Genomic DNA, 25,308 nt, shown 5'->3' with positions numbered 1-25,308 from the left:
TACATTTTGTGAACAAATCACACCCACATTTTCCTTGATATGTTTCCTTTATCTTCCATTGCACTGACATTAGATTCAGAATTCCAAAGTAATAGCACCACAATTTTTTTCCTGATGTTTTCAATTAAAAAAACAATCAGAAAATTGTGTTTTATTAATTGAAGTTTCTCCTCAGCCACAAATACAATCCTTCTGTCCATTACCTGGACAACATAACGTAATTGGACTCACTGTATCAACAGCAAGAGTTAAGAGACACTTTTAACATTAAGTGCACAGAACCATAGAATATTTTTGTCAGTAATAATGGAAACTTTACATCACTTTTATATAATTGGTCTGCAGAGTTTAGACAATGGCAGCGCCAAGATGACCAATTCTGTTTCTCGCTCTTTTATACAACATATTATATACGACCGTGCTGGATATAAGTATTTTACTTTAGCATGTTATCCCTTGGATTACTATTTTATCGTCTTGATCCAGAAATCAATCAATCAATCAATCAAATATTGTCTACTTTTTTTTTTAAAGCCGCTCAGCTGTATTGTGCCTCTGTGAAATGACTTATTGCAGTATGGTATGCTGATACAAAGCAGCCTGTGAATAGGAAGAAACTGGGTGTGATTGAGCAGTGCCGTGTATAACTGTTCCCAGCAGACCGTGAAATTGTTTATTCTTCTGCTGCCATTTCTGTGTAAAACAGAAAAGGGATCACTTCCCCTCTACACAGTCGTCGCAGTCAGACCGCCACTTGTTTCAGCCAAGAAATTAACTCCCCATTGATTAACGGAAATTCTTAATAAACAGTCAACTGTGTTTGTTCTTGTTGTAATTTGGATTAACCCTCTTAAGTCATCGCAATAGCCTGGAGATATTGTCGGAAAAAAGCTTCAACCTAGTAAAATTCTTGATCACATTTTCTTGTTTCTCCTCTTTTCCACAACACTGGCTTCATGGTAAAATGGCAAATGATGCAACATGGATGCGACCAGTTTTCCAACATTTCACACTATTGTTAGGCTTTTTCTTGGGTAGTTTAAAATGTAATACTGTAATACATTGCAGTTTTTGCTTGCAAGTTGTTTCTGTGTTATAAATATGACTTGCTATGCTTCCACCAAACCAGATAGTGGTTTTAAAATGCTTGAAAGGCAATTGAAGCCTGGAGACTTAGCTCATGTTCTTTGACTGCACACCACTTCCACTGGTATAATGGAAACATAAATCCAATCCTTTTTATTTCATGTGTAAATCCCACTTGCTCCCAGTGGTTTGTCGTGGACTATAGCTATGGACAGTAGGTACACTGCCTGCTCCACCATTAACGCTGCATGAATCATCGTTTTTTAAAAGCATGCTTTGATGTTTAAGTTGGTATGAATTCTCGCTGATTTCATTATGCGTAGTGACATGAGGGCTTAGTTTTAAACTCATTGGTCATCCTAAACTCTGTGATCTTCCCTCTTTGCATTGTGACCACATTTTCAGTAACAGGAAGTATTTTTCTGTTGATGAATTCATTTAGTGGCTTTAAATATGATCCGCATAATCTGTATTTGTGAGTGTAAAAAGTCTGCAACTCCCTGTTATGTTTCTCTTTCTGCCTATCGCTGCATATGAAAAAATTCTCCTCATCCAATTAAACAAAAGAACATGCAGTCAGTCAACTGTTTAAGACCCCACGTCAAAGCCTAGTGTACACTCTGCCTGCCTGCCAGTGTTTATATGTGTGTGTTTGTGTGCTTATCCCTTCCACTTTGAATGTCTGTCTGCCCCTCAGTGGGGAAACCATGGAAGGACATTTTGGTCTGGTTTGAAGGGGATCGCCTCGTCGTGACACACATTTAGGTAGGTTATTGGTAGCTAACTGGGTTAAAGCGCATATCTCCATGGTACGTTTTGTTTATCCAGAGGCGAGAAATTATAGTCATTTAGATGATGGAGAAGAGGAATGTGTGTGTGTGTGTGTGTGGGGGTTGTGTGTGAGTGAGACCCAGTTTGTGCGTCTGATTGAGTCAGAGTGGATGTGAATGATGAGTAGAAGAGAGTTAAAAAAAATAGCCTTACCAAAACAACTGCGATATTTTGTACCGTACACATTGTCTGCTTCTGCGAGGCTGGCAGAGCTACAGTGTAAATGAATATAAATTGTGTGGTGATTAATTTGTATGATCTATGCTTTCTCTACTGGATTTTGATTTGGCTCTGCTGTTGTATTTTGCCTCTCCTTTCTTATATGCAGTTACTCTATCCAGATTTTGCTCTCACCTCCCTTCTCTGATTTTTTCTATTTGTATACTGTGGTTTTATGATATGGTATGTGCAACCCCCACCTCCTCTCGTCACCACATCCCCCCATTTTGATGCATTAGCCTTCAGGCCAAGTGTAGGTGGTGTAGGGGGAGTTTTCTGTGTGGGTGGATCTATTTCCTTGCCATTTGACCTCGCACCTTTCATACCCTCCTACCTCTGCCTACTTTTCTTCTTCCTGGAAGCATTTACAGTCCAGTCAGACCAGACAAAGATTTCTCCACACTTGGGGTCCAGCAGAGAGGGGAAAGGGGGACGTTGTTTTCTGTGAAATGGAGCTGGTATGGATCTGGTGTTGTACATGTAAAAGCCTTAAGCTAAGAGGCAAAATACAAAATCTTAAATCTTGAAAGTAGAGATCCTTTTATTAGTGAAGTTATGGTTTGGAGACAGGTTAAATTCATTCATATGTTATACATTTTTAAAATATATTTACATTTTAGCTTCTGTTACTTGAATTCATGTTGATTTAGATAAGGTTAACAAACAAATGTGTTGCTTATATTTCTAATGACAACAACGGCTTTAATAATAAACGTAGTGTATCAGGCCAACTGTTCACTTTAAGCACATTTTTGGACTGTTGATGCTGTTGAGCACTAGAGGGCAGCAGAGTACAAATAATTAGTGCAGTCCACCTGGACCACAGAGGACAGAGTGTTCATTGTGTTCCCTTTTTCAAAACCTCAACACAGATATTATATATCACAGCACATGCATTGCAGCATTCACAAACTGCAGTTCCTGCACTACGATTCCTGCAGCATGATGACTGTGTTTGTGCATGCATGCAAATGAATAATGTAGATCAGGTGGTTACATGACTACAGGGAAGTAACATTTGGTTCATTTTTATGTAGGGCTGGGCGATATGGTGAAAATCAAATATCACCATATTTTTGACCAACTTTTTGTCCAAAATTTAAGATGACATCTATTCTCATATCTCAATATCGATATAATATCGCCCAGCTCTAGTATGTCACGGGAACTTATGCATAATATGGGCTGGGCAAGAAAATGGCAGTTAAATTGAGATGAAAGCGGGTCACTCAGTTTCTTCCAGCAGCTCCTTTCAAAAAACTAGTTCTATCAAAACCTACTGTAACTTCTTAATTAAAGCGTGCTGGGTAATTTCCTGTTTGTCCAGCTCAAGCTCTCCAGATGCTGTCTTTGCTTCGCCTGTTTTTGTTAGTGTATTGGGACACATTGTTGTGGCTGCAGAGGTCAGAAAGGTCAATGAGATTGATGCTGTGATTGGTCTTGTTGCACCCACGGGATTTGCAGCAGTGAGATACACAGACCCCAGGAGAAGGCAACTCACTACACATAAGATACTGACCTAAGCAACATGGTCTCAGGGGCATCTGAAGACATATGAGGATTTAGAATGTTTGGCTTTGCTTGAATATTCAGTATGAGATTTATACTTCAATTTAAATTCTTTCATTTCTAAACAAATTCCTGAATGAGTGATGATAGATTAAATATACTGTGAGTGCTACTACTAACAATATTATTAACAATGATAATAATAATTGTCATATTTATTTGCAACTGACAATTATTTGTCATTGTAGATTAATCGGATGAATCATTCCTCCATTGATTGATTGATCTATAAAATGTCAGAAAATAGTGAAAAATCACATTATCAAAACATCAAAATTGTTGCGGATGAATTTGTTGTCAATCATCTAATTGATTAAGTAATCGTTTCAGCTTTACTAATAGCTACTACTACTACTAAATGAAAAGAAACACCCTAATAATGAACTCTGATGTAACATTAGTATCTCTGTGACACATGTTATGCATCATATTCTTCATTTTGTGTGTGATTTATTATTCTGGTATAGTGGTTGTTTTATTCTGGCTGTATGTGTATGGCAAAGTGCCTGGACAACGGTGGGAAATATCCATTAAACATCCACTTCTAGAGTTCGCCGGCCACTAGCCAACTCTGCTCTATTGTAGTAGCCGTGCTTTTTTCTTTGCCTACTAAATACTGGTACTTGAAATATAGGACACCTTGGCAGCGCCTCTTACTACGAGTATGGCTATGGGAGGTGGTGGTCTTCTTTTGGCTTTCAGACTGTGAGTGGAGTTTTAGCAATTAATTATTTTTTTTAAAGGCAGCAGAACTGGCAGCTGTAGTAAATGATTACGTAGGTTTTTGAGCCGTTTTTTCCACATTTTTATTCAGCTGTAGACAAAGTGTGTTTCTCTATTAAAGGATATTTTCCTGTTCATCATCACAATTCCTCTTTGTATTATCTCTCCTTGGACAAAGGTTTTTCTTTTCTTTTCAGAATAGCGGTTTGTTTACCATGTGCACATATGCCCTGTCTTCTCCATGCATCTACATACACTTGCACACATGCACCCACCCCCTGCTCCCTCCCTTCCCAATCCCTCTTCTTACCTCTCCACGCTCCTTATCCATCCGTCCTGTCCTCCCTGAAGCCATCCCATTGGCCCTCTCCTAGCAACCGCATGATAATTTGGCATAATGTGACACCCCCTGATGCATGATGGGGGCTGTAAGTCAGCTTCATCCCCCCTCATGCCGGTGGTTGGTGTTTGGGGTTGAAAAGAAAGAAAAATGAAACAGGGAGGATGAATATATTTGAGGAAAAGAAAAGGGAATTTCACGCTCACATCGTTACATGACTGGTGTCCACCGGCTAAACCTGTCATCTGTCCCTGGAGGGTTGTTCTTCTTTCTGTAGCAGCAGTGACCGATCATCTCCTCTCATTCTCAGCTTTTCTCCATATGGTTCCCATGTAGTCCATACGTACAGTTAGAGGCACAGTAGATTTTGTGGATATCAGACAGGCATGTGATGAGGCAGCCTCTCCGTATCGACAGGACCCAGACAGGCTCATAGGTGTCTCTGACACGCAGGCAGGCTGGGAAAGAAACATAAAGATGGCTGCCGCATGCTCCGTCTAAGCTGCCATGTCTGACGTGGGCTAATGTGAAGGACATCCTAAATAAGACGTCTGGTGTTTTTCCTTTCTTCTCCTCTTCAGACGCAGAAAATCAAACAGGATCTTTTTTTGTCTCTTCCTCTCTGTGTAGATCTTCTCTCCTGTCTCTCCCTTCTCCTCCTCTGTCCTTCTGTTTGCACCAGAGACCTGAGTGATTTGGTGAAACAAAAGCTCCCCTGGTCCCCTGTTTGACCTCTCAATCACAATGTCAATGAACCCAGATGGTGGGATGACCACACTGAGGTTAGAGAAGCACGGGACAGAAAAATCAGGGAAATATGCATTTATTTCTTAAATTTTGACTTGTGCAGTCATTGAATTATTAATTTATTAAATCATTTATCATTTGTTGCCTGGTTGGTTCATTGACTTGGTTGGTTTTTGGTTTGTGTTGCCATTCATTCAGTTACTCATTCATTGCATCTGAAAAAGCATATAATACATTGTCAGAGTTGAAACAGTTAAACTGGCAATCTTGGATATCATCTGTTATAGCTACCTCTTTCGTGTGTGTGTGTGTGTGTGTGTGTGTGTGTGTGTGTGTGTGTGTGTGTGATATTTATGCACTGTTACCACCATTAGGATTGTCCAGTCTCCCCTCCCTCCCTCTTCGCCTTCACCAGTGTCCTTTGCATGTTCTCCCCGTCACTCGGCCACCTCCAGCTGGTAATGTGTGTGTGTGTGTGTGTGTGTGTGTGTGTGTGTGTGTGTGTGTGTGATAGTGGGGGGTATACAAACACACACGCACACATACACATACTCACCCCTTTTGCTGTTGCTCCCTGCCACCATTCTCTTTTGCTTTCCTAACAGGTGCCTTTGCTTCCTTGATGCACACACATTTTCTCTTTTTCTCACACTGTAACTCACACTGTATCTCTCTCTCTCTCACTCACTCTCACACACACACTCACACACACGTCTGCATGTTGGAGCACCAGGCGAAGTACAGCTGCAGGGACCAGAGCAGAGAGAAAGAAGAAGAGAGAGAAACATTTAAGAGGACGGACTGAAACAGAGCGTGGTTGCCGTAGTAACCGTTCCCCTCCGTCCCTCCCTCCCACCTCTACTCTCTCTCTCTCTCTCTCTCTCTCTCTCCCTCCCTCCACCTCTGTGCTGGTGATGCTCGTGTCTCTTTTCTCTCCATCCGGTTTGTCCTCACCTCTCCTGGACGCGCTCCTCTCACACTGCCAGCGGATGACACACGAGGAGGAAGAGATGAAGATGAGGAAAAGCTGCTGTCTCTTCTCTCCTGTCTTTCCATCACTTTGAAAAAGAAAAAAAGAGAGAGAGAGAGAAAGAGAGAGCAGACCAGAGCAACAACCAAAAGAAAGGACACACAGGATATACATACAAATGTAAAAGATACCCTACTCTTCTCCATTCTCCTTTTCAAGGAGGGCATTTTTCTTCCCTTTCCCCCCCTTTCCTTTTCTACCCCGATTTTTTCCTCTGAGATCCCGGTTTTGTCAATTACAGCCCCTGAACTTCTCTGGGATTTCAGGTGAGGCACGCGTGTGTAGTGTGTGGTGGTTCTTCGTTTTTTTTATTGCCTATCATGGCTCACGCGGCCTCCCAATTGAAGAAGAATCGGGGGGAAGTGGATGTGAATGCGTTAGAGGACGAGAAGGAGAAGCGGAGGAAGAGCAGGAGAGCAGCGTCCCGGGAACAAAAGAGAAAGGTAACAGACAAGGGCTGGCTGGTTGGCTGGTGGCTTCATCTGCTCCGCTCAGCTAACATCATTGGAGCGTGACTCTCTGTGTGTGTGTGTGTGTGTGTGTGTGTGTGTGTGTGTGTGTGTGTGTGTGTGTGTGTGTGTGTGTGTGTGTGTGTGTGTGGTGTTCAGCTTGACTACCTATATCAACTGGGCTTGGAGGTTACCTCGTCACACATACATACATTTGTGTTCATATCTACGCAAGACACATGTGGAGTCTCTTTTTTTAGTTGTCCATTTTCCTTGACCTTGTGCACAGATTGTGTGTGTGTGTGTGTGTGTGTGTGTGTGTGTGTGTGTGTGTGTGTGTGTGTGGCATGTTCTTTTATTTTTTCATGTGGAAGTCGGTGTGTTTATTGTTGGTGTGCATGTGAGGTGTTTGCATAATGTTTGTGTGTGTATGTCTTCATAAACGTGATAGCTCAAAGTAAAAAAAAAAATTCACCTAATTGTGCGTGATGGTCTTACAGTAGATGATGCTAACACTGTACAGACACATGGAGAGGTTTGTTTTACTGCCTCTGACTCTTTCGACGTTTCCTAATATTGTCCGTCTGTTTAGTAAAACTACGTCACACGGGGCTTCCTTGAATATTTGCACATCGTTCCTTGTTTTACTGAGAATTGAGGTGGTCAGTTGTTATAATCATCCTGTGCAGAGTACGATTTGTTAATCATTGCTTCCTAGGTGTAATTTAACCTTGTTGTGGGCTGTGTACCATGTAAGATGAATGCTGGGAGTTTCGAAGAGCGTGAGGTCATGTTTGCATTTGTTTTTTAAAATGACAAATAAGAACACATGTTATCAAATGGGACAAAAACAGGCCATGATGCAAAAAAACTCCTTTCGTGCTCTTTTCACTTGATCATGGTTTGGGAAATGTATAAGTGCTTCAGTGGGTTTTTGTGGGCTCTTGCTTGTGCATGTGTGTGTGTCTGTGGGTGTGCTTGGATGCACAGACAGCCATGTATAATGCATACACAAGTGATTTATTGATGACAAAGCTTTTCATATGATGGAGGAGGAACTGAAATGCACATGGGTCTCCCTCCTCTGGCTCCTCTCTTACATGTCAGCTCGTGGAGAACCCTGTTTTAATGCCAGCTCTTTACTTTGGACAGAGCAGTGTTGGAAACTAATGCAAATAAAGGAGGTATTTATAAGCTACTACTAATGGAAACCGGAACAAAAACAAAGGTTTACTTACTCATCTGTCCACAGTTGTGTGTTAGAATAAATTCTCCACTGTCTGGACTATTCTAGTATTAGAAAGCGTTCATTGCATTCTGTGTATTAAATGTGGGGAGATTTGACCGCGAGAGATCTATTAAATAGCGGGGACGTTTACTGAACTTTGCGACCATGGGTGCCTGGTTTTGAATTATGCTGCTGGCAATGTTATTTGACCTCAGCAAGTTGTCGTGGCCTAATCTAAACCAAAAAAAGAAACATTCATAAGGTGAAGCGATTATGAATCTTCTTCTCTATACAGTTTAAATCTGTATACATGCCGACAAGTGCACATTACTTTCTCCTTTCGTCTGTGCTTGTGTGCATGTGTGTGTAAAAAATGTCTGAGATGCTGATCTGTATAGGAGGTTTATAGTCTTTATGAAGGGTCATGTTTCATAGAAGAGAACAGGAGACTGAGATCATGAGGAGAGGGTTGTATTGATTGGATTGTGCACAGGCACAGCACCATCCATGAGCATAATAAACTTTCCCTTCTCACTTTGGCCTGCCCTGCGTCCTTCCCTCTGTCCTCACACATATCAACTCTTCTCTCCCTCACTCCCTTCTTCGTCTCTTTTTGTCCCTCTGTTTTTCTGTGTATTTGTCATCCTCACTTTTAGTTGGGATACTCTCTGTCCATTCACATATCTCTCTTTGACGTTGATTATTATTAGCGCTGTTGTTTGGCACATGCTGCTACCTTTTAATGACACAATGTCACAAAACAAAGTCAAACACTGAAGTTAATGTGTTTGTCAGTTGTTTACGTGAATGATGTGAACTTTAAGCCCTTGCTGTTGGTCAGTTTCTTTCTCACACGCATACAGATACACAGTGGTGGTTTTATACCTTGGCTGCCCTTGCTCTTGCGCTGTTTACCCTTGTTGGTGGCCTTCCAACTCTCACTGTGTCCCACTATACAGTAGATGGTAATAGACTGGGAGGTGCCGGAGTCACAGAGACACATGCAGAAAGACTATATGAGAAGTTGAGTTTGTGTAGCTAAACTAATATGGTTGTCTTGGTGCACATTGCAACAAACTGCTTTGACTCACTCCTTTCACAGCTCTACAAATGCTATATTTAGATGGTAGAGCAGGTACAAAACATATTGTAGAGAACACTTGTAAATGGTGCATTTACCCATTTGTGCATTTTTTTTCATTGCATTAGTCACTAAGCAGGTGGATTACTGTATATGTCATGAAATGCTGCAAAATATCCTGAGATTTAACGTAAATTTAAGCTGTATACATCTAAAATACCTTTCAGTTATTCAGTTCAATTTCAGTTTTTTATGTTACATTTGTATTACATTACATGTCATTTAGCTGACGCTTTCATCCAAAGTGACTTCCAATTAAGTGCTTTCAACCTTGAAGGTACAAACTCCAGATAACAAGTAGTAAGTGCAAGTGCATTAGCTTCAAATAAGCAAAACTACAAAGAGCCATATGAGTTATAAGTTACCCTCACCTCACGGTGAACCTAACTTATAACAATCAGTGCTCTGTTACAAGTCTACTTATGCCCTGTCTTTTGTTGTCTGTTGTCTATCCTGTCCCTTGTCTGTCCTAAATGCTCTAGTTTAAGTAGTAATTGCACTTTATGCATAATCTATCATGTGTGTGCACTAAATGTAGCCTGTCTCGAATGTCGTTTTTATATATTTTAAATGTGTAACACCACTTGATCCATGGTGAAACGACTTGACTTGAAAGTGCAGCTGTAAATATATATATATATATATATATATATATATATATATATATATATATATATATATATATTTTTTTTTTTAATGCTTACTCCAATTACTGTGTGGCCATTAATCAGCTTAAATGTTTAGTTCTTGTAATTAATAATTTATTAATTAATGTTTATTTATTACTTTTGAATGGTGTTTATTGTTAATTCATTTATTAAAAGATCCGCCAATCAATCAATGTGGGAGTGGTGAGTTGAGTGGAGACTGCACTTTTGTTTTCATGTGGATCACAGATTGTGCCTGTATGGTCACCAGATAACAGTGTTTATATTGCTTATATTTTCCTGTTTTTGTTTGTGTTTGTATTAATATCAGAATATAACCTAATAAGCAGTTCCTCACTACACTCTCATTGTGGGAATCTTTGAGGGCACTACATAGTGAGGAAAATTCAGAATTCAGACACTCAAATCAAATGGTGGAGGGTAACACAGTAAGCACAGCCATAGTAACTGACTATCAAAATGTAGTTCAACAAAGTGCATGTGAGGGAGATGAGAAATAGTTGGACATGAGGCCTGCTGCTTTCTTCAGATGGTACTCGGTTCAGTGTAGACCTAGTGGAGTCCAGGGTGTCTGGGGAGGGATCCCTGCTCCAGCTGCTTAACAACTTGGTGTAGTGTGTGTGCATATTTGTAGTGTGTATTGTTAGGAAAGCAGCACAGAGGGAGATAAAGTCCCTACCACTAGCACCCTGGGAATAGCGTGGTGTTAACCTGAGAGAGAGAGAGAGAGAGAGATAGAGAGAGAGAGAGAGAGAGAGAGAGAGAACACCTTTATGTGTCTGTCTGTGTATGTGTTTGTGTGAATGATTTTTAATGCGTTATATGAGAGTGTCTGAGAGAGAATCAGTGAGAACTCAGTAGCTGAAGTGGTCATCTGAACGGGAAACCCCTGTTACACTGTTACATAGATTCTCCAAGCTGCTTTACTTCTAATGACATTATCTAGAGCCAGGAGCCCCCAATGGATTCCCTGAGAGAGAGAGAGAGAGAGAGAGAGAGAGAGAGAGAGAGAGAGAGAGAGAGCTAAGTAAAGCATAGGTTTCCTACTGCCAGGACCCAGTTTTACACATCGTTCTGGTACACAGAGTGTGCGTCGGTACAGTACCTATTGTTTCTCTCATAGGGCTTATATGGGTCATGCGCTATATTTTTTGTTCTACAGTCAAATCTGAGTGTAGTGTTTCATCTTCCAAGGAAGACCTGTGCCTGTTTCCCAGCTTTTGTGCACCTGTGTCTTGATTGTTGTTGAAGTCGTGCCATTTGTTTTATTGGAAGCTTGAAATCAGAAACTTAAAAAGCTAAATTCGATCCACTTCATTTAAAATTAGAAAGATCACTGGCACGTCCCGCTCATAAGTGGTGAATGTCATCATCATTTATCGCCATCATCACTGTTCATTAGAGCTATAAATCCAGATCACATGCAGTGAATCTAAAGCAAGACTTTGAAATGACTGCTGGAAGGCGAATGACTGTGTTGAAATTGGATTTCAGCCCTGTGCTGCCTTCAGAGCAAGCCCATGGCAACAGTGGGAAGGCAAGAGTCTGCCTGGCCCTAAGAGGAAAAGTAAACTGTGGAGGGGATAGAGCAATCAGGCTATAGGCAGGCAGCAACAGAGGAAACATAATATCAGTACATATTTTAATAGATTCCTCTCCTATATTTCTTTTCTTCTCTCATTTTAATCCCTTATTTCTCTCCACTCCTTCTCTGGTTTGGCTGAAACAAAGCCGGCACGCGTGTTGCTTCCCTCCTCCTTCCCCCCACCCACTCCTTCACCTCCTCCCCTCCCCACCAGCCCATAAAAGATGGAGGTTAATGAATTCGGCACTCATGCATGCCTCAGCTAATTGCATTGGCGTTGGGAACTCCTCCCAGTATTGCAAAATGTTTTCACCATCAAGATGGCCACCGGCTGGACGGCCAGTGAGCGGGACTTTGAGTTGGCTGCCAAGCTTCTGCTTGTGGAAATAATGACAATTGATGTAGCACAAAGTGGGGATATGCTTTATGCAATTTAATCAACTAAGAAGATATTGTCCAGTTTGTAGTAACACATTGACAGACATACAGAGAGAGAATCCTTTCTACTGCTAAAGTTACAGTGATATGTTGCTTCAGCAGTCTGACTACAGTAAATCATATCAAGTCACAACAGTTACAGCCATTTTAATACAAAATTAACTCCTTTTGTTACCATTCCTTCATTTCAGCTCAGCACGGAAACACTATCTAGATGACATCTATACGAAATAGACTAACTTTGGAAGATATATCAGATAAGCTTTCAAATACTGTACATTGTTGCACTAAACAAGGAACTGTGAACTTTGTTTCCCACCACTTACACTGTAAGCATGGTAAGAAGGGAACCTTTATTGGCCAGTATGAACAGGAGGAAAGGCTATTTAATTTTATTTATATAGGCAAGGCAAGGCAGCTTTATTTGTATAGCACATTTCAGCAACAGGGCAATTCAAAGTGCTTTACATAAAACATTAAAGAGCAGTTAGAAAACAATTAAAACCAATTTTAAAACAAAAACAAGAATAAGATTGACAGTGCTGTATAATAATTTAAAGAACTGAGAGATAAAATACGCGAATAAAAGTTACAGTGCAGTATAAAAAATTGATGTTATTTATTTTTCAATGTGATCGTCACCACAAGGCTATATAGCTAAATATCTCAAAACACACATTTGTCACAAGGGGTTTTAGATTAGATTATAATCCTTAAGATTTTCATGTAATTCAGATGGCCAGATTTACAGGAAAACAATGCAGCATGTTATCCACTTAATTGTATCTATGTATTAGAATGTATCGCACCATACACGGATCAGCGCTGTATTACAGTAGGTTACTGTTAATGCAAACCAAACATTTCCTACGGCCGCTGCTTCACATTAAAAGCGGTGACTAGCACAACATGGCAGCTTTTTATTGTGACGCAGCCACAGGAAACACAATGTCACCAGGGTTAGCGCTGACCGTGATTGGTTATTAAAGACACAGCTGCAAAACGAGACAACAGTAATTTTGGAGAAAAAAAATTCCGTGCCGTCAAATCCACCGCAGTCTACTATGTTCTAGGCCTGTGTCATATTTTCTCATTCACATTCACACTATATAGCACAGGTTAATCAGTCTATTTTAATCCACACTCTTGTTATAAACATGGCCTGAAACGTGCAGGATCCGCCAATGGGCGACACAGCGTCCTCACTCTACTGTATGCTGCTGCTATTGTTCTACATTAGCTTCTGTCTCTAAGGAGAAATGAGAGCGTGTAATAAGGATTGTTCTAATTATTGATCCAACACTTCAAGGGTCCTCACTGAGAGCTACTGCTAGGGGATGGTGTGTGTGTGTATGATGGGATTTCTTAGGGAGCCCTCGTAAATGGAAACCTGTGTATGTGGGAATTTGTTTGTCCTACCACTGGGGGAAAAAAATCCATGTTGTCTAGTTGTGGTTCCTGGTCTGGTTCATCTGACAGTCTTTCTCCTTTGTTGTGCATCAGGTGATTTACTGCATGTTCAACACTACATTATGACATCCTTTTACCAGTCACATAGGCACTGGATAAAGTGTGTGTGTGGGTTTATTAGAGAGTCAGTGAGAGAAAAGCAGTGAGAGGAAGAGATAGAAGTAGAAAGAAAGAGGAAGAGATAAGGACTAATAGATGGAGAGAGAGTGAGCATGTGTGTGTGAAAGAGAGGAGAGTGACAGATAAGAATAAATGTAGAGAATTGCTGTAGAGAAGCAGGGAGAGAGAGAAAGAGAGAGAGAGAGAGAGAGAAGAGAGAGCAAGATCGTAAGCCTAAAGGTCATTTGAAGGTGAGTGGTGTCTTTCTTGCCGCTCTTCAAATCCACATGCACCCTCCCTCTCCATCCTTCCTGCTTCTACTAATGGATGTGATTTCATATTTTAAATAATAACATTTAATAATTTCGTTGTTATATTAGCCTAAGGAAGGGGAGAATTATCTCAACCCATAAAGTAGCCATAAGCCTTCAGTCAATCTGAAAATCTCCAAATATGGAGGTATACTGGACAGGAGTTTTGTAATACAAATGGATGAAATGTCAGAGACGTACCTATATGTAAATTCATCATATGTAAAATAATTTCATATGTGATATCTATCATTTTACATGTGTATAGGCATCACATATGCCTATACACAGTACAGTATTCACATGTGAAATGATGCGTACATTGTTTTTGTCTTACGTGATAAACTGTTTATGTTTGTGATGACGTCACTTTGGGATAAAGAAATTATTATTTTGTGACATTTTATGGACCAAGTAATCAATCAAAGAAATAATTGTCAGATTAATTAGTAATGAAAATAACTGTTAGTTACAGCAATGTAAGCACAGAAACAATATACTGTAGCATGCGGCAATAGGAACAGAGAATACATTATACATCTAAATACAGTTATTGTTGTGTAATTGTACTGCTATACAATTGTGCAAGTGTTTTATTCATTGTTGGTATCAGCGGCATGATTCTTCAATCCTGCTTAGTAACAGTAGGAGCAGTTGGAAAGAAACATCTGCCATGCTGCTGTTGTGCAAGTAAAGCAAGTTATATCAAACTATAAGACTTTCTTCTCTGAACTAGTATACCATGGACTCACCTCTCCATCATTCATCTCATTGAAGTAGGACCAACTCACCTCTGATGCTCAAGGGTGAGACAGAAAAGGAGTTTAGCTGTTCACCGTGAGATTATTCGCACATAGTTACCGATACAGTAATGCTGCTTAATGATGTGATTACAGAGCTGAATGGTATGTAAAGGGGGAGGAGGGGGGAGGAGGGGGAGACCAAAGACTGAAGAGGAGATAAGGGAGCAGATACTTGATGAGGACAGGACCCAGGGAGAGAAAGGGAGGCCAAGAGGGGGAGCAGGTGTGGAGGAGATACAGAAAGGAGAGAGGGGAAAAGGTGACTTTCTGAAAACAGGGAATAAGAGAAAAGAGACAAGAATAGAAAACTGGATGTCAGATGATGCCAGAATCGGTGTTTGAAAGGCAGCAGAGGAAGACGCTTACTATGCACTCAAACATGACAGTGAATGATTAGCTCTCCCTCTCTTTCACCTATTAATAATATGAAGCCTAATTGTACTTTGAAAGCTTAATGCTACCTACAGCTTCTTTCTTCCTTTTCATTTGTCTGTCCTTGGATCATTCAACTCACTGTTCACTGAAGCAGTTGTGTTTGTGTGTGTGTGTGTGTGTGTGTGTGTGTGTGTGTGTGTGTGTGTGTGTGTGTGAGACACACAACGGCCCCGCTCCTACAACATCACACTCATTAATCCCCTACTGTGCATCAATGCCAGACCTCTTCCATCAGGCTCTTAAATGCGCCAAATGGTGTGTCACAGGCGTGTGTGTGTGTGTGCGTACATTTATGCATATATGGCAGGTGCTTCTCATACAGTCATAGATAAAGCTTATCCTATTGAAATGGTGCTGTCTTGCTCTACACACACACACACACACACCCACCACTTAGTTGACCCTTGGGACTCACGCCTGTACGGCTTGATAATTACTTTCTTTTGCCTGCCCCCACCTCCACCTCCACCACAACGCTGTCTCCCTGTCCTCCACTTAACCACCTGCCACTCCACCATCATGTGCAGCAATAACTAGAATGCTTGGTCATCAATTTTTTTGTCTGGCTTGACTTTGTTCATGACCCCACCAATGAAAACAACTAAATTTGCTCAACCAGATTCACTCATTATAAGTCAGTACTTCTGAACATCATGATTTTATAGTTACTATCTCTGTCAGCAGCTCTGGATCAGTCACCCATTACCGCTCACATTTTCTCCCCCAGAAAAGCCTCTGTCCCTGGGCAAGGGCAGGAGCGTGTGGTCCTGGCCTTGCAGGCTGGAGCTCAGAGCCTCTGGAGCGGAGGAAATGGGCTGTGTTAGGACAGATCGATGGTAATCACACCACTTCACAGTTAGCTCTCTCGCATGGGGGAGGGAGAGAAAAGGACGGAGAGAGGGAGAGCGAAAAAATGGGGTGTGAGGGGGGAGGAGGAGGTGGCAGCAGCAGGGAGGGTGGGTATATGCAGGGTTCCCTTGGGAACACAATAACGCCTAGTTTTATGATTAGAGAAAATAATATACACCCCACCCCCGTCCTCCCCTAGCTCATCTACCCAACTCCCAAACATGCATGCACTCTTCTGTTTGAACATGCACCAAACTGATTGTGTTGGGTGTTTTAGCTTGAGCATGTACTGACTCCATCCCACCCATACCTCTATTCTTTTGCTCTTTTTTATTGTAAAGGATTAAGCTATTATGGTCCTCACGCCCTGCATTTCTTTTTTTTTTAAATGTGTATTATTACCCTCTGCAGCACAATAAACCTCCTGCAATGTCCAGCTAATAGACTGAGCTATAATACTCAGTCTTAACACCACTTTGTCACTACTTTTTTTGCTTTTGGCCCTGAGGGAGAGACTCCGTTGCACCTTAAAGGAGGTAATTTAGTGTGAAATGGTTGTAGTCTTTATTGCAGTGTAATCTTATCATGGAAATTCTGTATTTTCACTGTGTGTGTGTGTGTGTGTGTCGCCTTGGGTGTACTGTGCAGTATAGTGGGAGGTAAAACACAGAGTGAAATGATCACTTTTGTCATCTGCTGGCTAGTACTGTACGTCTTAAGCAAGCCTGTGCAGAACGCAGTAATCCCCTAAAATGCTGGCTGATGGGGAAAGGTTGATTGTAGCTCCAAGGTGGAATTGGTATTCTTTTACTCAGCTTGTTATGTGTCAGATCACTGGAAAAATAGACCTTTAGACAGTAGAACATTATACACACACACACACACACACACACACACACACACACACACACACACACACACACACACACACACACACACACACACACACACACACACATGCCAGAGAGCTCCTTGGCTGCATTTCTGGTGTTTTTGCTAACAGTTGTGTGGACAGCCATTTCTTTTGATACTGAATAATTCACAAGCAGCTTTGCCAAACATCTTTGGACTCTGTTATCAGTGAACACTCACAGCATATTGTGGGGTGGAAGTGTATTTTATCATCCCCTTATAGACTCTCCCCACTAAAAGATGACTTGAAGCACAACCTGGTTTACCATTGACTTACTGAATGATGGTTTTGAAAGGTCAGAGAGGATTCCTGCCGTGGTTTGACAGAATCTCAGTATCAAATTGTACTAGGTCTGAAATTCAAGGATGAGGCTTGGAACGGAGCAAAGTGATGATTTATATCATGACTATATTTGTGCTTTAACCTAAATGTCCTCAGTTTTAAACCCACAGTCTGCTGAGTTTTTACTGTACCTCTTTTAGATTTTTTTTCCCCTCTGTCCTCCCCAAATGACCTCCTCCTGGTTGTTCCTGAGAGTAGCCAGAGAAGGGAAATCAATGACTGGCCTGGAGTTGTTTGCAAAGAATTGTGTTTCTTTCCTGCTCTCAGATCCAACCCATAATATTTGTCATCATTGCGGTACTGTCATCATTCCGTCATCACCCTTATTCTCATCAATAAGCATCAATGATTATTTGAACATTTTCAATAGGCCATCAATATATAGTAAACAGCGTTTTCTTATTTCTTTGTGACTTTTGGCTTAAAAATTATTGACCCCAGTCTGTTGATGTAAAGTATATTTTGAAATGTTATGGTGTAGCATAAGCAGTGTTTGTTTTAAGGCACTAATCAGTGTGGGTTTGCATTTAAGGTTGGCTTGAACTTTAGGTACATTACTGTTGGCATCCCAGAAAAATCATGGACTATTCTTGGCTTATCTTTTTTGTGTTGAACGTGTAATTACGCTGGATTCACAGATTTATATGAAGGCCTGAATGTCATTTTATTAAAGTAACAGTAGTCTACTGTATATCCACAACGTTCAACTTTTGGGATTGCTCTGTTGCCGGCGGAAATTCCGCCAGACTTCACTCATTTAGGCCGGATATCCGTTGCCTTGGGCTTCCTTTGTGTTGGCATTTTAAACTCCGGTGGATTCATGAGGACTATGGTTAACCTTTTCTCAGATCTCTGCAAGGTAAATCCAGACAGCTAGCTAGACTATCTGTCCAATCAAAGTTTTCTGTTGACTAAAACAAATTTTGAACGTACACATGTTCCACCAAAACAAGTTCCTTCCCCGAGGCTATTTTGCAGAGGCGCCACTCGGCGCTTAGCGCCGCCCAAGACGATTGTGATTGGTTTAAAGAAATACCAATAAACGACAGCACATTTTTCTCCCATCCCGGAATGCTGTGTGGACTCGCCAGACCGTCCTCCGCAGCGCCGTGCGAGACTACAGTAAAGGATGTGGTGCTACAAGGGGCATTGTCTGTACATGTTGTGATTCAAGCATACCTCCGGGGCAGAACAGGCATTCAGGATTGATGCTGTGTTCTGTCTCTAGGAGCGCTCTTAGCCCACTGCTGCTGCCAGAAATCCATCACTAATACTGTACAGCAAGGGAATAACACAGGAGGAGAGGAGACAACTAGGAAAGTAAAAGTTAAAAAGTAAGGTTAAGCTTCAGACAAGATGTGATGGGTTAAAAGAGAAAAGCAGGAATAAGAAAGCTACATTGTAAGATGGATTAGTAGTAGTTTGTGAGGATTTACTGCTTAATATCATTATGAAATGTTTCAGCTTTTGGACGTCACATTGGACTTTATAGGAAACTGTGATGGGAATTTAGTAGTGGGTATTATTAGAGCTGAAATGATTAGTCAAATAATGTATTAGTTGATCATAGTTTAAAAAGTAAATATTTCCTGGTTATCTTATTCCTCTATGATAGTAAACTGAATATTTTTGTGTTTAACTAACCATTGGTTAGTTATTTTTCTAGACATAAAGATTGATCGATTAATAAAGAAAATAATTGCTAAACTTATAATGATACGATAATGAAGATAATTGTTTGTTGCAATGGAAATTTGCCCTGTCTCCTGCTTTTCTTGTCACTGGAATAAAGAGGGATCTGTCACCACTGAAACACTGCTAATGTTAAACATAAAGTATGGATGAAGACTGTTAGTGTACTGATGATGATGGTGAAACTTAATCTTTGCTGTATCAGCTTTCATCTCACACACTCATCTCATTTCATTACCAACACACAAGCCTGCTCTCCGACACTTGACTGAGTCATGGCAAATCCTCGCATTCCCCCATGTGATTATTAATTCTTCTACACCATCACTGAATGGACAGCTGGCATATTATCTAAAGTATCTTCTCCTTCTAGTGGTTCTTTCCCTTCTGTTTGGTACAGATGCTTTCACAAACACCCATCATGTTGAAAATAGAAAAGCCCTAAAGCAACTTCTAGCCAGCTCCCTTGATTATGTGTATTGCTACGTTGACAATCTCACTCTGGATATTTTTATTCAGCTGAACAACTCCGAGACACCCAACCTTCTATCTGTGATCTGTCTCATCTGTGTTTCATAATAAATCTATAGTAGTAGTATGATCCCATCCAGCCAGAGGGAAGTGAGTAATCACACCAAGAGCTGCAGCATGGCTGATAGTCTGTTTGTTGTCCCTCTGTCACTATTTTAGAACAATATATAGCAGAAAGTTGAAGTTTTGGGGTTACATTTTTTTTATTGGCATCTGTTTTAAAGTATGATTTTAACTTTGTATCATCATGCTGGTATTGTAGTTGTGCAGAAGCATTAATTAATTGATTTAGTTGCTCTTGACAGAAAATTCATCACCACCATCATAATATTGTCTTATTTTATCTCAATGAGCTCCATACAGCAAGGTAGCTGTTTTCCAGAATGAAAAATTTAGGGTAAAGAGATCAATTGGATTGGATTGCTATTCTTTTCCTGTAGGTATCCTGACTGTAGGTATTGGAATTGGTTTTGGGAGAGAAAAAGTTAGAGCGGTGCATCCCTAGTTGGTTGTACAAAACAAGGAATCTGAAGAAGTCACCTTGATGAGCATTTTCGCTATTTTCGATTTGATCCATCAAAAAATAAATGACAGATTAATCAACGATAAAAGTTATCTTAGGTTTTAGCGCTGTATTGTAAGATTCAATGCCACAGGTTACTGTAGGAAATGACATGTTATTATTGAAAAGCAGACACTACAATGCCCTCTCCGTCTATATAAAGTTCTGTCTAATCACACACATTGCTATCTGTCAGCATGAAGGCTTGATCTGATGCACTGAGACACAGCAATATGAGTCAGGTTGTTGTTAGTGTTGCTGCTGACTAGATTGCTGTCAACGTGTGTGTGTGTGTGTGTGTGTGTGTGTGTGTGTGTGTGTGTGTGTGTGTGTGTGTGTGTTGCTGACTGGGATGCTGTCAGCTGTGTGTCAGCCATCTTGACACCCACAGTGCACTTTTAAATTTTCTGGGACTTCCCTCCTGACAGCCAAATGGCCGCTCCAGCCGTTAGGAGAAGCCAAAACACACAAGTTGCTGAAGTGACCAATTAGAGGAAGTGTTGGAACTAAGCAGAAATGACAGAGAGTAGACAACAACAGAAAAAGCTAGGCTTGTTCTTCCTCTCACAAGGTCAGCATGACTTCTGTGTCATTGAAGTCTTAACCTTTAGAATGTACAGTATTAATACCTATCATTAAATGTATCAAATTTGGAATGGACTTAAAGGCCTTTCAGATCTTCTTGATTAGTCTGTTTGATGACGGTCAACTGAATAAAGTGGCTCCAAAGAGTCTCTCATATGCCATTCTGATTTGTTGGCAGAGTTGAGATTCAACACTTTAATTCAATGTTGCCATGACGCCAGTAGTGTTATGAGTCAGCCACAGGCCATTTTACAACTGGTGTAATGAGCAGCTACAGTGCAAATGGTTGATTGAATGGTTGAGGGGTAGAGATGTGTGTGTTTCTTTGTATAAATATATGTATATTTTGTGTGTAAATACACAGTGCATGTGTGTTTTCTACATGCATTTGTCTGCGCTTGAATCACTGTAGCTTTATCTTTCTGAATGTATTTGTTTGTAGATGACACAAATGTTAATGTTAGATAGAAGAGCCACATCAAGGTGAGCTGAGTGTGGAGACTATACAAACTATACAGACTTGATCATTTGAGTTGTTGTCGACACCGTCATAGCCTCAAAGGGTCCTTATGGGAATCACCCTTAACATGGTAAAAAACAACCTCAGTTTCATTGCTTTTATGTCTCTCATTCCTGTAGTGAGGGAACATACTTTATACATGGCGTCAATAGCAATTTCACAACAAAGAAGCCAACGTGTAGAAAATGCGTTACAAACATGTCACCTACTTAAATCATTTTACAAACTTGGATAAACAGGAAATTGAATCAGAATTGTTCTTAGTTTTATTAAACCTTTACGTTTTCTGATAACAGCTTTTGTCAGAAAGTCTCTCCTGGCTAGAGTTGAGAACAAAACAGAAACATTAAGTACAAAGAGAGAGATAAGACTAAACTGCTGAAAAAGAAGAGGTGAAATTAAGTTTGACAGATCAGAATCCACCTCAGTGAAGAGAGCAGAGCACTGTGTGTGTGTGTGTGTGTGTGTGTGTGTGTGTGTGTGTGTGTGTGTGTGTGTGCGTGTGCGCGTGTCTGTGTGTTTGTGTGTGTGTGTGTGTGTGTGTGTATGTGGGACAGAGTGTGAGTGTGCTGCTCTATTGGCTGCTATACACAAGCTAACTGACTGTACCCATCAGTCAAGGTTGTGTCTTATTATAGGTCATTAGTCTCTCTGCTCAGCTGTAACCTTGACGCTACCTGCTGGAGCATTTATATCTACCATAGTAGGCAAAATGAGTTTGTGTGTGTGCACCTAGGCTGCTTTGTACACTATTGCACTGCACAAAATAGGTGTTCAAGGCTGCTTACTGTATGTGTACAGTATGTGTTGTTTTTTAAGTGTGTGTGAGCGCACACGTGGCTGCAGCCTTGATGAGCAGACAGCTCTGGCTGTGTTTGATGGATGGATAGACACGGGGGGTCAGAGAGGTTCAGCCAACACGCCCTCATACGGAGGGGGGCGGGAAAGGCTCACAAGGATGTCAGTCACAGATTTTAGTGCTTCAGGACTAACGCTGAGTAAAAGTGCTGCCACCCATGATAAAAAAATTGTCTGCTGTGCAGGACAATAAGTCCACCTGCCACCAGTCATTTACTGGTGGTTGCCTTTTACCTACTCTGACAGTTAGACAGTAATATGCAAACTACAGTATATGATCAAGTTCTCGCCCAGATATTGAACCCTAACCCTTATTGCGTGTGTGATGAATTTAGGGAATAATTCAATACTTAGTCCCCACTGGTTGCCTGCGCCCAGCAAATAAATTGTCTGGCACATAACCCCCTAGTAAAATTTTAATTTTTTTAACCACTTAACACTGTTTAACAACATCATATTCCATGTCTGAATTACAATTTTCACATTTTAGTCCATTGAGACCCCAAGGTTAGACCAGTGTAGTAGTTTGTCATTATATTGGATCCAAGCTGTTTTTTGTTGGATATTGTGCAGATTCATTTGATTTATTGTCTGTCATAACTTACTAATATTACAGTGGAATCTCTTAACCAAACATTTGACCTGATTCTGAACAGGTATACATGATAATGATGAGGATACACATAGCTTCAGTGGAGATGTTTGTTGTTGATCGTCTAACTGCTCTTTCTGATATTTTCCCTGCCAGTTTCATTAAATTGTGTATCATATTCTGAAGGAAATACAACATACTTATAGCTGTAATTTGTGCATTGTGCTTTGTGAACTGTACAGCATCAGTAATAAGTAATAAGTGATCGGAACAGTCCTACTAAACATCAGCTGCACCTTTAGCCAGTTCTGTTTGACAGCTTGCATCCACTACATAAACTGCAGTGTTTACTCCTACATATCTGGTCTAGGAACCTCCAAATGTTGACTTGCATGATGCTCTAGCTGGTTTGCAGAACATAAAAAAGAAGTAAAAGCTTACATTACTGTATTACTGTACACCAGTGGATCAGATTCATATTGCAGTGTCCCGCAGAAAGAAAACAGCCGGTCAAAATTAACCCAAGGAGGAGACATTCGGATCATCCTGTACCCCTCCCTCCATCGATTTCCGTGTCCTGTGTCCAGTGCTAAACACAGCACAGTTGGTAGAAAGACACTGCTCATAAGCGTAGCCTGTGTTAGAAAGATAGATGGCAACAGAGAAAGCTTTTTAATTTTCCTGTTTTTCTTTTTTTCCTATAAAAACTCACATGATATGACTTTCAACGTAGGCACTAGGATTGTTGCACTGACATCTGCTGGTGTTATTAATCTAAATGAGTTGCTCTAAGCAGACAGACTCAATGGCCATTGCACTGCTCTGTCCTATTAAACATATTGAAGTCCTTCTTCAGGCCACGCTTGACCCGGTTGACCCCTTAAACTCTCGTGACCTCTGGGATTGATGTTGTGGTGGTTTGGTGGTCATGACGTCATTATTGCCATAAAAGGCTTGCTATAGAGTTTTTGCTGCTTTTCAACAGATGACTAAACAAAACTAAATATGATTTTCAGACTTGAAAAAATATTTCCAAATTGCTATTAAAGAAATCCTACAGGTAGAGATTTGTCTTCTGGGATATTGACCATTTCATAGCAAGAAAACGCAGGTGAATTTCTTTACTCTCAACACCAACAATTTCCTGTCTTGTTGTCACGTTTGGGGAGTGCTGCTGCTATTATAGATATGGGCCTCCCCATTCAAGAGCCTATTATTTTATGTTGCCTGAAGGGCAGCTGGCTGTTTCAGCATCTATTAGCCTTCTGTTTGCCAAGCAGAAACACCAGGATCTGAAAGACCATTACTCCAGTATGGTAGGGGGTAATGTGTAATAACCTCTCTGTCTGTAGAGCGGGGTACACAGATTTTGTAGAAATGAAAGATAGGCAGTTGTATTGGTGCATGTAAATCTGCTTTCACTCTCAAACTTCCTACTTCTTTCTCTTTCATCCTCCTCTCCTCCTCTCTCCATGTCTGGATGGAGCCTTTGGTCCATTGGCCTCCAAAGGGTGATCATTGGAGAATTAGAATAGTGTCGCCTAATTTTAACATGTTTACTGAGCCATCCTTGCATGTTTAGTTAGGTCCTTGTGTGCATGTTTGTGTCTATATGTCTGCATGTGCGTGTGTGTGCGTGCTGGGTGGAGACTGAGGGGGGTTCAGGGGGGACAGATGGCTCGTGGTCTGCTCTCGTCTGGTGCTCTCTGCCTGCCAAAGATCAGGCGAAAACAGTTACAGTACTCTCCCCTAAATTCAACCCCACGCTGCTCGACAGGCCAAAATACCAGACCTCTTTCTCTTTTATAAATAGCTTTATGAGCTATCAACATGTTATGGTGGAAGCTACAGAAAATGACATTTACAGCAGATTTTGTTTTGTTTCACTGACAGACTTGATTTGACAATGAAAACCTGGTTTTGTTCTAAGCTCTTTGCTATGGGAAATTTGTAGTTGGAAGATTAGAACAGTTTTTGACGGGCAGGGAGGCATCTTTACACTACACTATCTTTCAAACTGCATGACTTTACTTTAAGAATTTTTTAGTATCTGTACCTGCTTTGTCTGGTTTTCTCAGTTTAAAGGCATCATGAGCAAGTGTGTAGTACAGACTATGTTCTACATTAAACACTGTCAGTATTGTATATTTTATACTTGTTTCCATTTTAAGAAGTTGAATGCAAACAAGACTACGTAGACACAAGACACATTTTCTTTTCTTTCTGGAGAAAGTCAAAATTTAGCAAAAGTCTCTCCAGTAGGTGTTTTGCTGGATGTGAGAGCACTGGGCTAAATGTATTTCACCGCCATGGTGGTTTTGTGAGAAGTGATAATGTGGACAAGAAGCTTTTAGACTTGGCTCATGCTTTTTCCTCTCCATAAAGTCTGGAGAAGAGCCTCCAGTCTGCTGTAGGGGTCTCAAAAGAGAGATAATTATCACTAATACAAACACACACACACACACACACACACACACACACACACACACACACACACACACACACACACTAACAGAGTCGCAAACACACACCTACTGCAGATACAGTGCAGTGTATCTGACAGAAACAGGGCATTGAAAAGGGAAATGGACAGAGACTGGCAAATCATCACAGGAGACACCTTCAAATTTGATTATAGTCTGAAAGTCATCTTGACTTCAATTTAACCATGCCCTGTCAAATTTAGGAGCCA

The 25,308-nt window shown here is 40.7% G+C and overlaps 1 protein-coding gene across 1 annotated transcript in view; it reads left to right on the top strand.

The window, feature by feature from the left end:
- The first annotated feature begins 6,495 nt into the window (after positions 1 to 6,495).
- LOC120548254 (ankyrin-3-like) overlaps positions 6,496 to 25,308 on the top strand; it is a 100,142-nt gene continuing 81,329 nt past the window's right edge. Inside the window, 1 exon segment of the mRNA XM_039784373.1 lies at positions 6,496 to 6,988. Within this exon segment, the coding sequence (XP_039640307.1) occupies positions 6,866 to 6,988 (123 nt within the window). The 5' untranslated portion in view covers positions 6,496 to 6,865.

The sequence above is a fragment of the Perca fluviatilis genome, chromosome 19 (genome assembly GCF_010015445.1).
Source record: "Perca fluviatilis chromosome 19, GENO_Pfluv_1.0, whole genome shotgun sequence".
Lineage (NCBI taxonomy): Eukaryota > Metazoa > Chordata > Actinopteri > Perciformes > Percidae > Perca > Perca fluviatilis.
Note: the sequence above shows the minus strand (reverse complement) of the source record. Positions and strands in the feature narration are given on the sequence as shown.